This window comes from Lissotriton helveticus, chromosome 3_1, assembly GCF_964261635.1.
Source record: "Lissotriton helveticus chromosome 3_1, aLisHel1.1, whole genome shotgun sequence".
Classification (NCBI taxonomy): Eukaryota; Metazoa; Chordata; class Amphibia; order Caudata; family Salamandridae; genus Lissotriton; species Lissotriton helveticus.
In genome coordinates this window covers 1912560043-1912579475 of record NC_136061.1, presented here as the reverse complement: position 1 = coordinate 1912579475, position 19433 = coordinate 1912560043, and the positions used below count along the sequence as shown (strand labels likewise).

The 19433-nt window shown below is 44.7% G+C and overlaps 1 protein-coding gene across 5 annotated transcripts in view; it reads left to right on the top strand.

Annotated features, from left to right (window-relative positions):
* CARS1 (cysteinyl-tRNA synthetase 1) overlaps nucleotides 1-19433 on the top strand; it is a 406480-nt gene that overhangs the window by 91235 nt on the left and 295812 nt on the right. For all 5 annotated transcript variants that reach the window (XR_013608861.1, XM_078682918.1, XM_078682921.1 and 2 more), the window contains one exon: nucleotides 5596-5684. Coding sequence is in view for 4 of the 5 variants with exons in the window: in XM_078682918.1 (XP_078539044.1) it covers nucleotides 5596-5684 (89 nt within the window). In the remaining variant the exon portion in view is untranslated. The remainder of the gene's footprint in view (nucleotides 1-5595; nucleotides 5685-19433) is intronic.

Sequence of the window (19433 nt, the reverse complement as noted above, 5' to 3'; positions counted from 1 at the left end):
GTGAAGGAGTTTTTTAATTGCAAAAACATTTCATGTAATAAGATTGTCTTTTATTTGTTTTAATGGTTTGTTTTAATAAAATTTGTACATTTTATACACAAAATTGTTTATGTTTATGCTAAATTGAGCTTTTTGTCCAAGACCAATATTTGGGCATATTCTCTCAGTAATTTGACCAAGGGAAACTACCGAACTTTACTGTTCAGTGAGCAGAGCCTACCGCGGGAAACCTGGATCAGAAAGTTTGCAAATTAGTGAGGGAATCTTGGCACCATATCTATTTCGGAGAGGGCGAGTCAGCCTTGCACCATTAGGGGAGACCACTCCAGAGTGCAATTTTAGGCCTCGGACAACATAACGCCTTCACCAGATTATGGCCCAGCAGGTCCTGGCTGGTGTGATATATTTTCACGCCTAGCTATTGGAATGTGGAGTCTTTCCACTTGATCTTGTGGTCATGCACCACTATCTGAGGAATCAGGCGTAATGAGAACAGGCATGTTTTTGCCCAATTGACCCCTACGCAGAGGCAGCAGTGAACGTCTCCAGTATGTGCACGACCTCGACTACTCCTACTCAGATATCCTTAATATATATTAAAACATTGTCTATGTCGAATGACACTACATGTTTCTCACCGTCAATAAGGATGCCCCAGTCCCTTCCTGATTGGTGGCTGCAATCAGCCATGGGTTTAATCTACAACATGGACTGCTATATAACACTCAGTCTACGTCTATAGAATATTTTTCAGACCAAATACATTGTACCGGATTCCGATGTGTACTTCGTCATGTTTAATAATTAATGCCTACGCATGTATGTTTTTTAAATGCAAAGAAATGTTTTTTGAATGGGGATAGTGGTGCTCAGTCTGGGGAGTACATCGGTCTTATCCAGTCTCCTGCCTTACCAATAGGAGCCTGCATAGATACCGGCCTATACAGCTAGAACTGATTGAAACATATTATTTACTGAACCACCTGTTCGGTTTTACTAATCCTAGTCCAGACCTGCTGCAAAGCACTACTGCCTCATTTTTTCGGAATTCGGTTGCAAGCAAACTGCCATTTTGCAGTTGACCATTCCATCATCTGTACATATGCTTTTAAAAACCACTGTACTGGCGATAGAAAACCAATATCATAAATGAAGCTGAGGAGAAATGGAGATTTGCTGTGTAGATCAAGAATAAGATTATAGATTATGATCCCGCAAATGATTAAAAAAAGATACTGAAGGTTTTTCTTGAATGTGAAGGGATATCTGAAAAAGATTAAGCATTTTCCAAGCTTTTTAAGCTTCATATTTAAGAGAACGTTGCTATATACACTAGATGTAGCTTCATTGCCCACACGAATCTTACATAAAGAAGGTATAAAGAAGTTTGAAGAAGATAATATTTTAATAGAACAAGAATGGAGAAACAATCAGACCATGTACATATGAGACCTAGATAACCTGCTTCTCGTTTGGAGAGGTAAAAACAAAAACGCTGATGGAAAACATAAACAAAATATGGAGTTCACCTGAGAACTACGTTTTTTATACAGTCAATTCAGAGGAAATCCTTTTTCTGGATATACTCCATTGACGGGAAAAATGGCTAGAAAACTACAATTTATCAAGAAATAAAAAGCCAACTGATAGGTGAAAACGATGGTAAAACTCCCTAAAAAATTCAGAGGACAGGATTTTCTGCTTGTATACCCCCTTTTGCACATCCCACATTAGGGGGCCTATTACGATTGCGGATTTCCCGCATCCACCGGGCCGGCATTTCCGCCGTGTAAAGGCATACGGATTTTAGTTTGGGGGCCCGTTGCGGGCCCCCAGGGGTGAAGGGGGGGTGGGGGGTGCACATGGGTGGTACCTATGGTACCCCCCTGCATTTGCCTGCACAAAGCGGCAGGCACCGCGAGGTGCATGCGCAACTTACATTTTTATCATTGCGGCGGGTGCTGCTTCAAGCAGCACCCGCCGCAATGATAAAAATACAGGATGTGACCGCCAGGGTGGCGGTCACATCCTAATTTGCACGGAGGGACCGCCGCTGCCCCTGCGGACGGTCCCTCCTACTCTATGGTGGCGGACGGACTCGGGTCCGTCCGCCATCATAATCGGCCCCTAAGTGTCTAGGCAGAAAAGGATATGTGGGGAAATGACACCCAAGGCCAAGAAAATATAGGCAGAATACAAATCAAAGGTCACTGATAGCAACACAGCTATCACATTTTCAATTACAAACGCATGAGTCCAACTAAACAACAAATTCTGGAACTGTTGAGTCTGAAGAGGCAGAAGCAAATACATTATTTGCAGCAAGATTCATTGGGTCAAATGATTACAAACATGGCAACCTGAAGGCATGAGCTACCGCATTGAAATGAAATGTTTTTTTGAAAACAAAACCTCTTTGCATAATGTTCACTTACTATATTTAGTGATAACATGATGTGGATAAAACTACAATTAAACTGAAGAAAGAATTTTAATATGACTGACAGAAAAAGAAATCTCAAAAAGGTTTCACAGATGATTTATGGAGTCTGACAACGTTCACTACAGAAGCAATGGAAGTCATCATACAGAAATAGTAAATACCTTGATAAAGGTGTTCGGGTTGAAAATGGGACCATGAGAAAATTAAGATCAACTTTAGGTTTAAAGGCTCGTGGGAAATGTTTTAACATTTTTACATGCGCAAGTGCCAATGTATGTTAAATGGCAATGTTTTTCCTTTTAGGCGACTAATGTATGGTAACCATAATGAAAGGTGATCCACAAAATCCTTTTATTTATGATCAATTGAAGGAGAAATCTAAAATTACTGTGTGACTTAGTTAAAGCTACTGAATTTGCACTGGTTAATTTAATTTCGAATTAGTTTATTAATGTTAATAAAACAATTCTAGTTAATGTAAATAAGAAGCCTGTTTTGGTTTGGCACATATGCTTGGGTACATGGATTAACATCTCTCTATTTAATTTATATAAAAAAGACCAGTTCTTCACTATTTTGATGTGCAGTAGTGTCTGCATGGTGCGAATGTTGCTTCTAAAGGGCATATCTCAACACTTCTCCCCCTACTCAACAGGAGGATTGACAGTTATTTAAGTGCTCATCCCATACTATCTATCCTGATGATGACCCCCTATTGCCTAGTGATTTAAATGCCGTTGACTGCAGACGTTATATAGCCCTTATTTTGTGACCCCCCCCCCCTCTCCCCTATAAATCGCTCAAGGAGTCCAGAGTCATACATCTTTTATTATTATGCACTTTCCTCTCCTAATTCACATTGGCACCCTTTTACGTTTGTGAGCATTTTATGTCGCATAATTCTGTGTATTTTATTTGTGAGAATTTGCAAATGAATTACATTGATTCCAATTAAATGTGGTTGGGTCATGAACTTTTTAACCAGGGCATCAGATGTTTAAATTCCATAAAACTTTTGATGTATTTATCCTCTGTAAATAACGACTGTATCCGCCAAGGTATTAAGTAATGATATTTTGAATGTCTACAATGAGCCATTGTCGTTTGTTAAATGTAATTGCACCAAAGGCATGGAAGTTAAATGTCATGATGCAAAGTGCACCTTCACCACCCACTTATATGACTAACATATATTACTGGTAGGAGAACCTTTGTGCAGAAGCTGGACTGCAGTTTCAAAGCACTGCAGTGATACATGAAAGGATATGTATCTCTACCATGTAAGAAATCCTATTATTTATTTCAATAGGTGACCCCTAAAGCATGCTTTGTAAGCTCACAGAGCAGGGTGCCTTATATACATGTGTATGTGTGTGTGTGTTAACACTACATAGTTCAAATAAGTGTCCTCAAGTTACTGAAGCCCTAGGAGTTGTTTTCAAAATGTCGTATGCTTTCTCTAGCAACAAGCCTGGATATAATGAAATCCTTATTTTGTATCTCTCCTAAGGCAAATGCTAGGAGCATGAAACAAAAGTGATCTTCTTCTTTTCAATTTTAATTCAATGTTGAAATCAGATTTGTGATAACTTTAGTGCAAAAGTCACTTTAAAAATTTACTTTCTGCTGTAGTCACCAGAATTTACTTAAACCAGTTCTGCCACTCTTCACTCCGCCAGAGGCGTGATTCGAATATACAAGCCTGCCTGCCATAGGACAATCGACCTCTCTCTGTACCCACGAATGCAGGGGGAGGTGTCAACAATTGAAAACATAGCAGGGATTATCTGTGAAGGAAAAGAGATTGATGCCAGAAAAAAGACAGTCTTAACACTATCGCTTTTGACATGGAGATGCCAAATTGGGCTGCTCGTATTAATTCATATAAACCTCCTAGTCTCTTGACACAAACCTCATGAAGGAGAACTAGTTTCTAATTTGCTAGAAAAGAGAAAACCTAATACAAATAGGCGAGTGGAGTCAGAGAGCCAGAGATCCTCCTGGTGGACTTAGGGTTCAGCCATCTTAGATGTAGGCCTTTTGGCAAAGAGAAAGTGCTGGAAAAAGAGATGGGCACAAGGTGACAAAGTAGAAAAGATTGGGAAGGGAAAATTCTCCAATCTCTGGCTAGTGCACAGGACAAGATTAACACCTCACTGCCATCTCTTCAGAACGTTCACAGACTCAAGAAGAAGACTCTTTAAGAAGAAAGGCCAGTGGAAGCAATGAGACTTTTGACTCCTGACTTTGTCTTGCACCTAGGAACTGGACTGCGCTCTAAGAACCAGGCGCCTGCCCTCTTATCTGCCTGCTCCAGGGATAGAAAAAATAAGACTCCTCCTATCTCCAATAGGGCCCAGCTAACTGCAGGGGACTAGAACTTTTTCACTGAAAAAACACAACAGTTCTACAACGTATGATGCAAGTACTGCAGACACGAACATTCACACAAAACAAATCCTAAGATACTCACTGAAAAATACAGGTAAAGTGACGCTGTGATTCCAAATCCAAATCTAAAACTCCCTGAAATTTGCCAGTTAGGTATAAATCATAAGTCACACCCCCGTCATGGAATCCTTAACTCGCCAGCAAGTGAACTGTTCTTGAACTCATGATAATTATAGTTATAAACAACAGTACTTGATAACAGAACGTAAGAAACATTATAATGTTTATCAAAAACATACTGTATTCATATTAACGACATCAGTAATGTCAGTGCTAAGATGATGTGTAGGGTCCTAATGATGTCATTGATGCACGTATTTAGTCAAATGGAGATTAATGTATACACAACATGACTGACTTGAAACATTTTATGATGCATTTGACAAGGTGTATAGAATGAATATATTTGCTGTTGTTTATGGTTGAGCCAATACTTAGTAATGTTGCAGAACAATTGTAAGAAATATTAAAACGTCTAGGAGTATGGATACTACAAAAAATAGTCATTGAAAGACTAATTTGCAGCTACGAGATTTATGTTTTATTCTATTTTCCTGGTAGAATAATATAGGATTGTCTGTTCTATGCTAATATTTTACACAAGGGGCCTCCAAATTGTTATTCTTTCTCATGCCAGCTGCCTGAGTTTTTTATATCCATTTTGACACCACTTTTATTTATTTACTTTATTTATAATTAAGGAAGTGTTCGTGCCACAGAATGGGAAAAAGGTGTTGTGGTATTGCTGTGGACCAACCGTTTATGACGCCTCCCACATGGGACATGCAAGGTATTGTTTTTTGTGTCTCGTTTTGTGCTTTGGTAAAAGGAGTGTATCGATTCAGTAGTTGGCAGATTGCACCCATGAGAAAAGACTCAAAATACAATAGAATCTACTCCCTCACATTATATTAGTAAAGACAAAAATGATATTGCCTGTGACCCCTGGACTTACTGTTGTGATAAAGTATATTCTCAACGATTGCTAATTAGACACAAAAGTCACTTGAAATCCAAATATTTATAAAAGTACCTTCACTAAAGAAATACTTTCTAGGTCTGAAGATATTTGATACCTCGAATCTGGCTGCTTACCAGATGGTGGATTAACCAACAATAGAACACCTACAAAATTTGCAGTTATTTATTAGCTCATGAATTTAGGAACCAAAGTATCAAGGTACCCTTACGTACTAGGGTCAAAACAACTGCAAATCAGACTTGTGTGAATTGGGGAGCCAGGTGACCAAATGCAAAGCCTTTCAAAGACCTAAACCAAGGTTGGCTAGCTAGGCAATCCCATGCATGTACACCGTGGCTTGTTCATGGGAGGCGAATATTCGTGGAACCAAAGTGAGAATGCCACGTACAGTCTCTAAAAACAATGCACAGTTTGAAATTCGTTGGGGGGGGAAAAAACTTTCTCAAAGTGGATGGATAGATCCGTCTCCGGAGAAATAGGTCTAGGAAAGGTTTTTGTTGAAAACAAAATATGCGGTAAATATGTGCCTGACCAAAGAGTAGGAAAAGGAAACTAGGAAATCCATAGCAATTACATTGGGAATTTTAAAAGTATAAGACCTTTTAGCCTACTACAGAGAAGAAAACTGAATGAACATGACAGCTTGCTGAGCCTCATACCGCTCTATGTAGATGAGCTTCCAGGCAAAAACACATATGGGTCCTACCACTATACAGAAAAACACAATCATAACAGGTGCATGTATGAAACCAGAATCCTTTCATTACGTGTTCATGAAGTTAAGTGGACCTGCACTCATATCCGGACCTTTGTCTCCAAGCAAGAGAAAATAATTTGTATAGAAAATGCCAAACCTCTGCTTCATATAGTGGATCCCTACGTATGTGGCTATAGCAATTCTTTGAGCTGTACCATAGATATTCGGTAGAAAACCTCTGGTATGTCTTTTTTTTTCTTTGCCAGATTTTCATTTTAATCCAAAACTGGTTTCTTCAAATCCATCAGACTAAATAAAGGAATTGAATAATTCAAATGTTAGAGGAGACAAACTCAAAATTGTTTCTAAATCTGTTTTTAAAGTACAAGAGTTTTTAATAACGTATTTTATTACTTTTGCTAACTTCACAGCATCCTTATGCAACAAATAACATTAAACCCCCCCACCCTCTGAGCTTACTATCTAGCAATCAGCACTCCCAGCTTCCCATCCTGGAGGCGGGCACCATCCTTCCTTCGTAGTCAGCCGAGGTTTGTATGCCCTTTGTCCTTTTCCATTAGTGCTCAGTGCCCGATCACCCATTCCTCCCTATTTTGCCAGTCGCATCAGACTGCTCTATTTGTCACCCACCCTGCCATTACAAATGTTGCCAATTTGTTTTGGGGCATCCTCTCCCCTTGTATCACTATTTCCTGTGCATAGCAAATATCAATTTTACATTACCAATCTCTCACCACTGGTACCACTGAGAACCCTATTTACGTACCACTTCTCTCTTAGCCAGAAAGAAGTCCAGATTGAACAGAAGCTGCTGGTGGGAAGAAGCGTCTGTTCTGTTCCATATCCCTAACAATGGTAGCTGCGCTCCTGGCTTTACTTGAATGCCAGTGGCACCCTCTAATCTGTATTTGTGAAGACTCTGACAGTCACATATTCTGTGAAGAAACTTACCTCTGTCCACAACCTCCTAGACACTTCTCATCCGGTACTCTACCCATTTTATGTAAGAGGACCCTGGTATAGTATATGCAGTGTATTAATCCATGACCCACCTTAATCACTACCATCCTGGGGAATTGCAGTACATCCCCCCAGTCCTCGCCTTCCAACCCTCCCACACCCACCTGCCCCTGGACCCTCAGAGGTTCTTAGTACCCCAGCATGTTCCTAACCAGAGTCTGATCGGTAAGAGAGATCTTCCTAGCGAGCACTGGGCAATCCAGCAATCTATACTTCAGGTGCGAGGTCTCCATAACACCTGCATCATGTGGGATCGTCACCCTTAGCGCATGGCACAATTGGAGGTACTTAAACACTTGTGAGGGTGATATTCCATATTCCAACCTTATATGATCAAACTGAGCCACCCCATTCACATCCCATACATCATCCAGTATACTGATCCAAATCTCATCCCACTTCCTTAAGCCGCAAAGACCTGACACCGCCCCCATATGTGTACCCAGCCACCATGAGGTCCTCTGTGTGAGGAGCCCATGCCAACCCATTTCCCTATTCAGCCTAGGCAAAATCCCCATAACTGCCCTCATTGCGGGGAGGGCAACTGCTGACATCCTCATACCATATAGCAAAATCAAGTACCCTTCCCCCCAGTGTCTCCTGAACCAGGCGAAAATCTGGGTAATCTAGCTGCTCATATGCCCGTTCATTAATCAGACTGACCTGCACAGCCTCATATTAGTGCTGCACATTAGGTAGTGCAATACCCCTCTCATATGGGGAACACTCAAGCGTGGATAGTGATATCTTCTGTGAGCCCCCCACCACACCAACTTTCTCAGCAGTTCATCAACTGCCTTAAAAACATGGGCTGTTTTAAAGTATTTATGTAAAATGAGGGCGGGCCACCATTTTAAACAACGCCACTCTACCCATCAAGGAGAGCGGCAGGCATGCCCAATGTCCAGTATCTGTCTCCAGTGTCCGAAGATGCGGTGTGATAATATTTACATAATGGCAGTCCTCACCCATGGGGATCCATGAACCCAGCTATTTAAAATGCCCCCATTCAGTCCTGAGTGGCATGGTGAGACTGTGCTGCGCCCTTCCATGTAACCACGACTTCCCCCAACTAATCTGCAACCTAGAGTACATCCTGTAAATCGCAAAGATCCCGGCCACCCTTCCCAGGGTCTGGTCTGATGATGCTCGGCTAGGTATAGTAGTATGTTGTCCGCATAAAGCAAGATGCAATCATCCCAAGGGGGTCCTGTCTCCAACCCTCAATCTGAGCATCCACTCGGCCAGCGGCTCCAACACCAATGGAAACTGCATCGACGACAAAGGGCTACCCTGCCTTGTACCACTCCCATTCAGGAAATCTGGCAAGAGGACCCCATTTACTGTAAGCCGTACTGTAAGTGTTACGCCGAGTAAGCGGGCCCAGACCAAGAATTTCAGCCTAAATCCCATCTTCTTCAGAACCGCTATCAAATGGGGCCACCCCACTGAGTCAAATGCCTTCTAGGCATTGAAGGAGATCACCGCCAGTGGTACCTCCAGCCCTCTTGCCATTGCAGCGTTGTTCTAAAGCCTCTGAAGATTGAGTCTGGTAGATGTCTGGGGCATAAACCCACACTTGTCCGGGTGGACAGATCCAGGATCACCCCCATTACCTATTAGCCAGAACTTTGGCAAAATGTTTGTATCAACGGAAGAAGGGAAAAAAGGTCTGTAGGAGTCCCTTCCATTTGTTTCCCTGTTTTCCCCGCTTTTAAATGAGGATCACTGTGGTTATCCTCGGATGCTGTAAGGGGCGGCTCCTCCGCTAAGGCGGAGGAGCGTCACCCCACTGCTCTGTGAGTAGGAAAAATAAAATGAGGATAATGAAGTTATTATCATTTTTTTCTCTCGCATTTTTGGGTCTGAGTTAGGGTGGGGCAGGGCTCGAGGCACAGGGAGAGGAGGCGTTTGCACACTCAAAGTGCCTATGACTGCTTGACCGGCCGTCTTGGCCTGGCCAAAGAGTCTTGTGCAATTTCCATGGGCCACACCAGGCTGCATTACGCAGCCTGGTGCGGAACATGGCCAGGCCTCCAGACCCCGTCTGAGCTCCGATCCAGGGCACTCACAACGCATTGCAGCGTTGTGATTGGCTATGGAAAACCTGGGTGCTTCCTGGTTCTGGGACTCAAGAAGCGGAGGAGAGACTTGGCCGGCGGAACAGGTTAGTGTGTTTTTTTTAGTTTGTCCCCTGCCAACACTACCCCTCCACCTCATTCCCTTCCAGCCGCTACTGGATCCTGTAGGAGCTTCCCTTATCTTGGGCCTCTACATACATTTTATGCAGTGGGGCTGTTATTTTACTGGCTAATCCCCTCAGGAGCACCACCAGGAGTCCATTAGGACCCGTAGCTTTCCCAACCGGTTGAGCGCTGTTTGTATCGCCCCTCCGACAAGTCCTCTTCAAGCTCCATTGCCCTCCCTTGCTCCAGTTTCATACAGAGCAGTCTCTGATAAAATTCCTCCGCTCTAAACCCTAAGGAGGCGGCCGCTCCGAGTAGAATTCCTGTAGACGGTGATCCATGACCCCTGCTATTTTGTCACTACCACGCACCCCAACCTCTGTCGGGCCCACAAGCTTGCCAATGTGCGATCTCTCCACCAGCCACGCTAACAGTTTGCCTGCCTTGTCCCCCCCCCTTCATAAATCACCGTTGCAGAGCCAGGCTTACCTGTTGCACCTCATTGGCGGTAGAGGTACTGATACTCCTCCCATTTCCGCACCAGCCTCTGGCTAATCTCCTCCTTTGGGGTTTGAGGTAGCCCATCCTCCAGAAGTGGAATGTCTTTCTCTAGCTGTTGGTTACTCTACTTTCACCCTGGATGTGTACCATTTATCTAACTAACTCTCACCTCATATGTTCAGTGCGTGACTGTTTTTACTGCTTTTACTGTATTCTATCACGATCATGTGAAGCACTCTGACACCTTCGGGTCCAGTAAGCACTATATAAAACTTATATCAATAAATAAATAAATAAAAACAATCCTGCTCCCTCTTCCTTTTATCCCCAACTTCTCTCACAATTATTTCACCCCTTATCGCAACCATGTAGGCCTCCCACAGGAAGTCTGTGCTGCTACTGACCCCGTGTTCCCACATAGAAATCCGTTACCATGGTGAGCCAGGACACCCCAGCGGGGAAAGGAGGCCGCTATCCGTCATTTGCCCAACCGCCTCGGTAGTGGGGTGGTCAAGGTAATTTCCAACGAGGAATGATCTGAGATTCCTCTTGTCTTAAAGGCCGTCTCTGTCAATCTAGGGAGAATAACTGTAGGTGCAAAAAAATTATCGATTCAGGAGTTAGTATTATCGGCCCCAGAGTAATAGGAATACTCCTTTTCCTGCCTGTTTAATGATCTCTAACCATCCTCCGGACCCAGCGCCCGGACAAATCCTTGTACATTCCCCACATGGGCTTGCTGTATCTCCTGAACATATGTTCAGTCCAATGGAGGGGGAGGGGGAGGGGGAGGGGGAGGGAGGTGGGGGGGGGTCCATGATCATAGTGAAGTCCCCTCCCCAAGATGTCTGCTATAACACTGCTCAGTAGTTGGAGCGTGTTTGTCAGACACCCGGGGAGATGCACACATTAATAAACACCAACGTCTCCCACTCCCAGTCCCCCAGAACCACTATATACTGGCCAAGGACATCCGTCCACACCTTCGTCACCACAAGCAGTAGGGATTACTTCACCAAGATTGCCAACCCTCTGGAGCCTGTAGTGATTCCTGCATGTCCCACCACCTTATATTTCCCTCACCGTAAAGCTGGTGCACAATTCTCCCTTATTTGTGTATTTTGCAGAAATACTACACCCATTGTGTACTGTGTGAGCACCTTCACCACCAACCCACGCTTTACTCTATAGCCCAGGCCACTGAGTTTCCACGTCAATAATGTAAGATTACCTACACTCATTCCCTTTGAGACAGTGCATTCTGCCCCCTCATGCTGCCCCACTTCAAGCTCAGTGAGCTCTCCATCTGTACCCTAAAAGCACAAAATAAAATGAACTGTTGAACTTTTCCTCAGTTCGCACCCCACCCCACCTTACCGTGCCACAGTCCTACAACTGCCCTTTCTTTTCTGTATTTAATTTGCCCTAACAATTCAACATCTGTTTTTCGCCTCATTGACCATCCATGTACTGGACACCGCGCCAATGACACGGGGTCTGTGAGACATAGCAATCCTCCTTGCCTGCTCCGACCCCTCAATTCACCACCTGTACATAGACACAGCGGGGGAAAGAGTCAACATCCACTGCAGTCACTGATGGCAACACCTCCTCCTCCCCTCCCCAGACGTGTGCTCACCAGAGTCCTCCTCAATGCCCTGAAGAACATCCCATCTGGTACCCTTGTCCCTGCTCCGTTGATGGTGAAGCACCTCCACCACTTTTGCCTGCCCAGATTCCACTTGATCCCTGGACGACCCCAAGGACACCCTCCTCTGTGGAATGAGGCAGCACTTAGCTTCCTGCCAATACAATTGGGATGGGTCTACGTGCGCCCCCATGGGGGCGATACCCTTACTTCTCCAGCCACTCCCATGTCTCTGCCAGCATGGAGAAAAAGTATATTATGCTATGCTATGCTAGGGATTTGTGAAGCGCAGGGTTACCCAATAGGCCTCTCAGTGCTGAAGGTCCAGTCCATCACATGGTGGTTGAAGCAAGCCGATAATTCAAAGAGATGAGTTTTAAATAGTTTCCTAAATTTTGTTTCTTCCATGGTTACTCTCAGAGATAAAGGCAGTGAGTTCCAGAGCCTTGGTGCCAAATAGGCAACGAACGCCCTCCACTCCTAGCTTTTTTTTTTTTTGGTACAGTGAATAGTCTCTGACATCATAATGCTCTTTTGGGGTTATAGGGAGTTAGCAGATGCTAATGTAAAGGATAACTTTTATTGTACATTGCTTAGTGGGCCAGGCAGAGAGATTTAAATTTGAATATCGTGAAAACCGGCAACCAATGTAACCCAGCCAAAGATGAAGAGAAAGAGTGATGCTTGGGAATCTTTAGGAGAAGGAATGCTGCAGTATTCGGACTGATTTTTAAATGCTTGATCACATAACAGTGAGCTTCCTAGGTGGACTGAGTTGTCATAGTCAAGCTGGGAAAGCACTATGCCCTGGACTATTCCTCAAATGGCCTGAGGTAGCCAACTCTAAATGTTCCTTAGGGTTCTAAGTAGACCAAAGCAGCAAGCTGATAATTTCTTAACTTGGACCTCCATGGTGAGTTGGGAGTCGATCGAGAAGTCCAGACTTTATTTCATTTTTTGGGGGGTAAATCTCCAAAATAATTGGGCCCTTGTAACTCGGTCCACAGGCAGGAATTGTTAACGACCACCAAAGTTTCTCCCTGTTGCTGGGCATCCAATCTGTGATACCTCTGAGGCAAGTGTTAAGCTAGGTGGATAGAGCTGTTGTGTTCAGGTGTTAGGGAAATGATTATCCATGTTCCATTATGGTGTCTGCCAGTGGTTGTACATAAATATTAAACAAGGTGGGGTGCAGAGATGAGTCCTGTGACACCCCATGGTCCAAGTCCGGCGTATTCGAGCAAAATGCTTCCACCCAAACCAGAAAACATTTGTTTTTTAGAAATGAGGTTAACCATTTAAGGGAATTGCCAGCCATTCCAGCATCTCCCAGTCTCCTGATGAGTGTCAAATGAGACACCATGTCGAATGTGGTTCTGACCTATTTTTGTCTAAAATTGCTTTGAGTTCATCAGTAACGGCTAAGAGAGCTGTCTCAGTGATGTTGCCTGCTCTGAAATCATTTAGTGTGTAATGGAAAATTCCTGGATCCTCCAGAAATGAGGATACGTTTTTGTTAACAAATTTCTCTGCAATTTTGCTGGTGACTGAGAGCAGGGAAATTGGTCTGTAACTTTCAGGGATTAAGGGGCCTGGTGAGGTTATTTTTAAAGTCGTTTCAGCATGGCATGTTTCCATGCCCACGGTACTTCACCACTTTCCAAAGAATGATTATATTCGCCCAAACTGGGCAAATAACTTTTGCCCAGTTCTGACAAACATTCCACTGTCCAAGGTAATGAGGAACCTGGTGGGGGGAAAAACAGTGCATATTTTATGTCCAGGTTTTTGAGATGCCTCTTAAACATCTCCCTTCGCTTCTGCACCTACATGTTATAGGCCAGGTAAATATTAACGGTGGTACCCTCCACCTGCCAGGGGTCATGCACCGTACCCCTTTGCAGTATTGCGTCTCTATCTCTGTAGTTCATAGGTTTACCACCAGGGTCCTTGGAGGGGCCCTGGGAACTGGCGACTTGCCAGGCACCCTGTGAACCCACTCCCCCATTAACCATTTAGAGGACTTCACCTACAGGTCCACCATAGTGAGCCAGTCCTCTAGGTACAGTTCCATTGATTGGCCTTCCACTCTCTCCGGTAGGTCCATCATCCTAATATTATTCCGGTGTGCGTGGCCTTTCTCATTATTGACCTTCTCCCGCAGCACTAATAGATCCTTTTCCAACTGCGTAATGTGGGTTCCATGCTCCAACACCGTTGGGCGGGTTTGCGCCAGAGTGGAGCCCACCACCCTGTCGACCAACTTCCCATGTAGGGGATTTCCATGTATATTCATAAGCACTTAAATAGTCCCGCCCATGTGCGGGGACCCCACAGCACTTTTTAGATTTATCTTCTTAAGTGAATATTATTTGCCTTTCTTCAGGAAGGCTTGCAAAGACACTAAAGAGATAAAGTGACAATAATGCAGCCTAAATGCATAGGCTACACTGGCCGTATCTTCATCTTGAAGAGAAAAACGTGTGCCAGTACACTATATTTTGTGCAATTGTGTAGTGTTTAACACACAGAAAAATCCCCTTCACAAAACTCCTTTTGTCGTGATAGAGATGAAAGAGAGAGGACAGAATAGCCTCATAGGTTCCAATTATATGTCTTGAAAATAGAAGTTGTGCCTTTAAGAATCCAGAGACCACCAGTATCCCCTAAAGCACAACTAGTGGCAATTCCTTCCGTTATTTTTTCCCAGCTCCTAACAGGACCCTGGAGCATTGTGCTCAACACATTTTCTCCACAATTCACTTCTAAATTTACTAAATAGCTACTTCAATCGACGTCTTTGGCCTTTCCTACCTTTTTCTGTCTTTTTCTGACAGGAATGTCCACAGTTTTCTGTCAAAAATGCCATCACTGTGGTAGAAAGACTGATCCTCACAGAATGCTTGCCTGCAGGTCATGTTCCTGACTTTTGTCTCATCTGTAAAACTTTCTCAAAGCGTACTCTGCGTGTCAGAGAGAAGATTTGACTCCAAGGAACAGTGGAGAGGCAAAAACAGCAGGCCCAGTCTTCAGGTGGGACTTCTGAGTGAGGAGAGAGTCAGTCCTCTACCAGGGCTCGGTCTTCAGCCTCTGGGGGGCACTCCAGCTGAAGAAGGGCTGAAAAACGGCGCCTGTCCCGGTCGACTTCGAGGACGATGACGTTAAGAGGAGGTACAGCGCTGGCCTGTTTGCTGTGGGCTCAGGATCAAATAGACATCGACGTTTCACGTTGATTACAAAGCCGGCATTGAGGACACCCTGGTTGGCGTCAGGAAGCCCACGTCAGACGACGACACCTCGCAGGTGGTCCTCATGAGTGTCCACAGATCCCCGCCGAGTGGCGTTGACACACCGTCACAGTTTCTCAACATCGGGACTAAGCATGGGCGAATTTTGCGGATTTGCGGTCCGCAAATTTGCCTGAAATCGCACAAAAATCCGCGAGTTCACGTGAACATCCGCAAACTCGCGGATTTGCACAATGTGCCCATGACCACGTGTGTCTGTAACTTTGCCAAGGCGCCGAGGTCCCTCGAGTGAGCTGTCCACCATAGTGAGGAAAGGGCGGGAAGACGTTGCATACCCTAGTGTGTGTGGGGCGGGGCCAAATGGGTGGGGTTTTCATGCGAGTTCACATGCCTCTTGTAAGGTCAGAGACTCATCAGAGCAGCAGATGAGAAGGAAGTAGCCTCCTGGTCACAGGAAGTACACGGGGATTGCGCTCGAGAAACTCGTGGATGCAAAGACCTCCATCAAGGATTACATCTAATTGTAGGCTGTAGATATAGGGAGGAAGCACACCTGCCTAGCCTAGACCGTGCTCACTGGTTGTTTCGGCTGATTTATAATGCGTGACTGAATTTGAGCTTCAACTCGGGCACCTGCTTTATTTATATCTGTAAGTTCTTCCTGTTGAGGTTTAATTTTTGTGACAGGAGCATCGTGCCAGAATAAATCCTGCCTGCATATTATTTATCCACAAAGATGCTACCGTGTTGATACCTCTACTGCAAAAAAAATTAAAAATACGCTCGCGCGCGAATTTGATTTTGCAAGATTTGCGGATCGGGAAATTGCCGCAAATTCCGCGAGTGGAACGGATTTTGCGCCCATACTTAATGGAGACACCGCCTTCTATCGCCAACGCTCCCCCATTGTCGGTCGACACCAAGGCATCGTCTTCGAGACACCACCATTTAATGGCGAGACCCACTGTTGAGACGACGTCGACGGTATCTGTCGAGTAGATCAACGTCGAAGGGGATGGAGGGATTTTCTTCAGGGACTTTGTCAGCCTCTTCAAGGCTTAAAGAGGCGTGCAAAAAGAGAAGGATAGTATATACATTGGATTTAGGGTATTAGCAAACCTAATCTCCTTCTAGGGAACTTCCCTCCCCGATGCCAACACTGCCTTCTCAGCAGCCTCCACCTCAGCTACCAGATGTGGAACTGAGAACTCCAACACCTTTTCCTCCACCTCTGTCACCTCCTCCAACACCACGACCAAGATCTAGGTCATGTACTCGACATTGGTCTCACAGAAGAAGGCGCTCCTCTACTCACTTCATGAAGGAAGATCTCACTCGAGATCTACCAGGGACACCTCTTCTTCAAGCAGAGGGAGATACTCTCTAACACTCTTGGATTCCCCTCCCCGTGTATTTCACCAGTGGATGACATATCGACATTTCAAGAGGTTTTGGTGCAAGGGGTTGCCAAACTAAATATTCCAGTGTCCATTCCTACCCCAACAACGTCTTGATTTGTTTTTAAAACAGGCTTCACCCCCCTTGTTACCTCTTGTGCTGGGTCTCTTGGAGCCAGCTGTGGAACTTTTTCTGACACCTTCTTCCGTTAAGTCCCCTCGATCCAGGCTGCAAAAGAAATATCGTCCTCCAGAGTGGGACCCTGCTTTCCTGCGGACAAACCCATCTCTGGATTCTGTCATTGTGGTGGCGGCGAAAAAGCAACATGCCTCTGCTCCAGTCTCTTCAGTGCCACTGAACAAAGAAAGCTGAAAAATAGACTGTATAGGGAGGAAGGTTTGCAATACAGCAGTGAATACTATGAAAGCATCTAGTGCCACAGCCTTGCTAGGCAGATAAGGCGGGTACTGTGGGAATCGCTCAAACAGTTTGTGGACTACCTCCCTTGAGACAAACGAGAGGACTTTAATGAGAACTTAACAGAAGATTTTATGGGCTTGAATCAGGTCATAAGTGCAGCAGCGGACACATCTCTTCTTGCTGTACATGAGTATTGCCACGGTGTGGTACTTCGACGGCACTCATGGTTGTGCCTGACGTCTCTTAAACCTGAATCACAGCAGCATATCCTGAATCTCCCGTCCTCGGGGACAACCTTTTTCGGAACACATGCCGACAAAGAAATGGCCGTGATGAAGTCAGAAATGGAGACGCTGAAAGCTGTTGGCTTAGAAAGACCGAAGGATCAGTGTAAATCTTTCAGACCTTTTCAATGCCGTGTCCTACACAGAGGGTTCAAACCCCTCGGTGGTATCAGGGTCCCCAGTCAGGTCCTCAACAACAGTACCAATACTTCTATCAGCCTTATCAGAAACGTCAGGCCAGAAGACAATCAGGACAGCAACCTGCTCACGGAGGCAAAATACCAGCAGGGTCGAAACCCTGCGTCCTTTGTTCCCCCTCTTCCGTTACCTGCTCCGGTAGGGGAGAAGCATTCAACATGACCTGGCAGAGTGGCAAAAAATCATGCAAGACAATTGGGTGCTGAATATTGTTCTCAATGGATATTTTCTCAGGTTCATCGCGCCTCCACCGTATATCCCTAGGAAACAATCCAATTCCAGCTGCACCATTAACAGTCAGAGGCCAACATTCTCTTACAGAAACAGGCGGTGGAACCTGTACCTCATGTACAACGAGCCGCGGGGCTATACTCAAGATTATTTCTTGTCTGTAAGAATGGGAAGAATGAGGTCAGGTCCATTGTCGACCTAAGGACGGCCAACAAGTGGATTCGAAGAGAAAGGTTCAGGATGCTGGCATTGCACCAACATTACATCAAGGGGACTACTATGCAAAATGGTGTAAAAGTAGAGAGGCTGCCTGGCCGTAAGGTGTTCCAAATCTTGGCCGCCAGGAAGGAAAAGGAGCAGCTTCCCTTCCTACCCCTGATGATCTTGGGGATTTGCAGAGGATCTATAGTGGGTGAGAGCTGTGCACATGCGAGGGTGTGTACCTTAAAGCACGCTTAGAGGTAGGCCTGTCCCTTAGTTCGCAAAACCCTTAAGGTACCCTTACTATGGTCTTTCTACTTAAATAAACCACAGAGAGCTGCAGTGGTTCACTGCTGGCTATTGCTCCCCATCAAACCCCCAACCCTGTGCTTGATCAAATTGCACAGGCTATGTTTATATTGTTTTGTGTTCTGTCTTCGATTCTTTTTTTAATAATCCTTCTAATTAGTTTTCTAACATGGCAGAATCTTTTTTCCCTGGTCAGAGCTCTGGACATACTTGTAAGGTGTGACTAGGGAAATGAGGAACTCCCCCCTGCCAATCAGTTTTAAAACAGGTTTTCCCCTAACTGGGGTTGATGCCACTCTACATGGACTATTGCAGGGGCTGACCTAGGTGCGTGTTACATGTGCCAGGGGATGCGCCTTTGAAGTTTGTGCGTTTGGCGCGTACACCTCCCAGCCCATCTTGTCAGGAGGCGGTCACAGCTCCTCCCAGCCAAGGCCCTCTACTTCCCTTTCCTGGGAGCCATTCTCACCTCCCAGCAGGCTGACAGTTTAGAAGCTTCAGGTAGGAAAATACCAACTTTCTAAAAGTGGCATTGTCACACTAGTAATTTAAAATCCGACTTGGCCACGGGATTGGATTTAAAATTCTTATAAACCTGAGTCCTTGAACAATGTCTTCTAGCTATTTGCGAAGTGTTATGGATTATAAAGTGTTATAATGTAACCCAGTGCTTTTTTATGGGATAGATAGCCTCACCACAGTGAAAACAACTTTGGAGACTTTTCACTTCCAGGACATTTAGAATATAAGAACACGTCCTACTTTTTAAATGCTATGCACCCTGCTCTATGGGCATTTGGCGTCCACCATAGGAGTAGTTGTTGTGTATGCCTGCCAAAAGTTTTATTTTGACAGGTTGAATTTGAAGTTTTAGAACTGCAGCCTTAGGCTGCAGTGGCAGGCCTGAAGACCTGCTTTGCCTTAACACTTTAGTGGTGGCACAATCAGTGCTGCAATTCACTAGTGATAGTTTCTGCATACACAGAGTACCAGATACTAGGGACTTATAGGTAATTAAATATGTCAGTTGAGGATTAGCATATTGTACACATGTTTAAGGGGTCTAAGGACATGCGCTGGATGGTAACTCCCCAGTGTTCAGAGTCCATACACCAGCAATAACCTCTAGCAAAAATTGTGTGTGGTGATAACACAAAAAGGGCAATTTCTTATAGAAATAAATAGAATAATATAG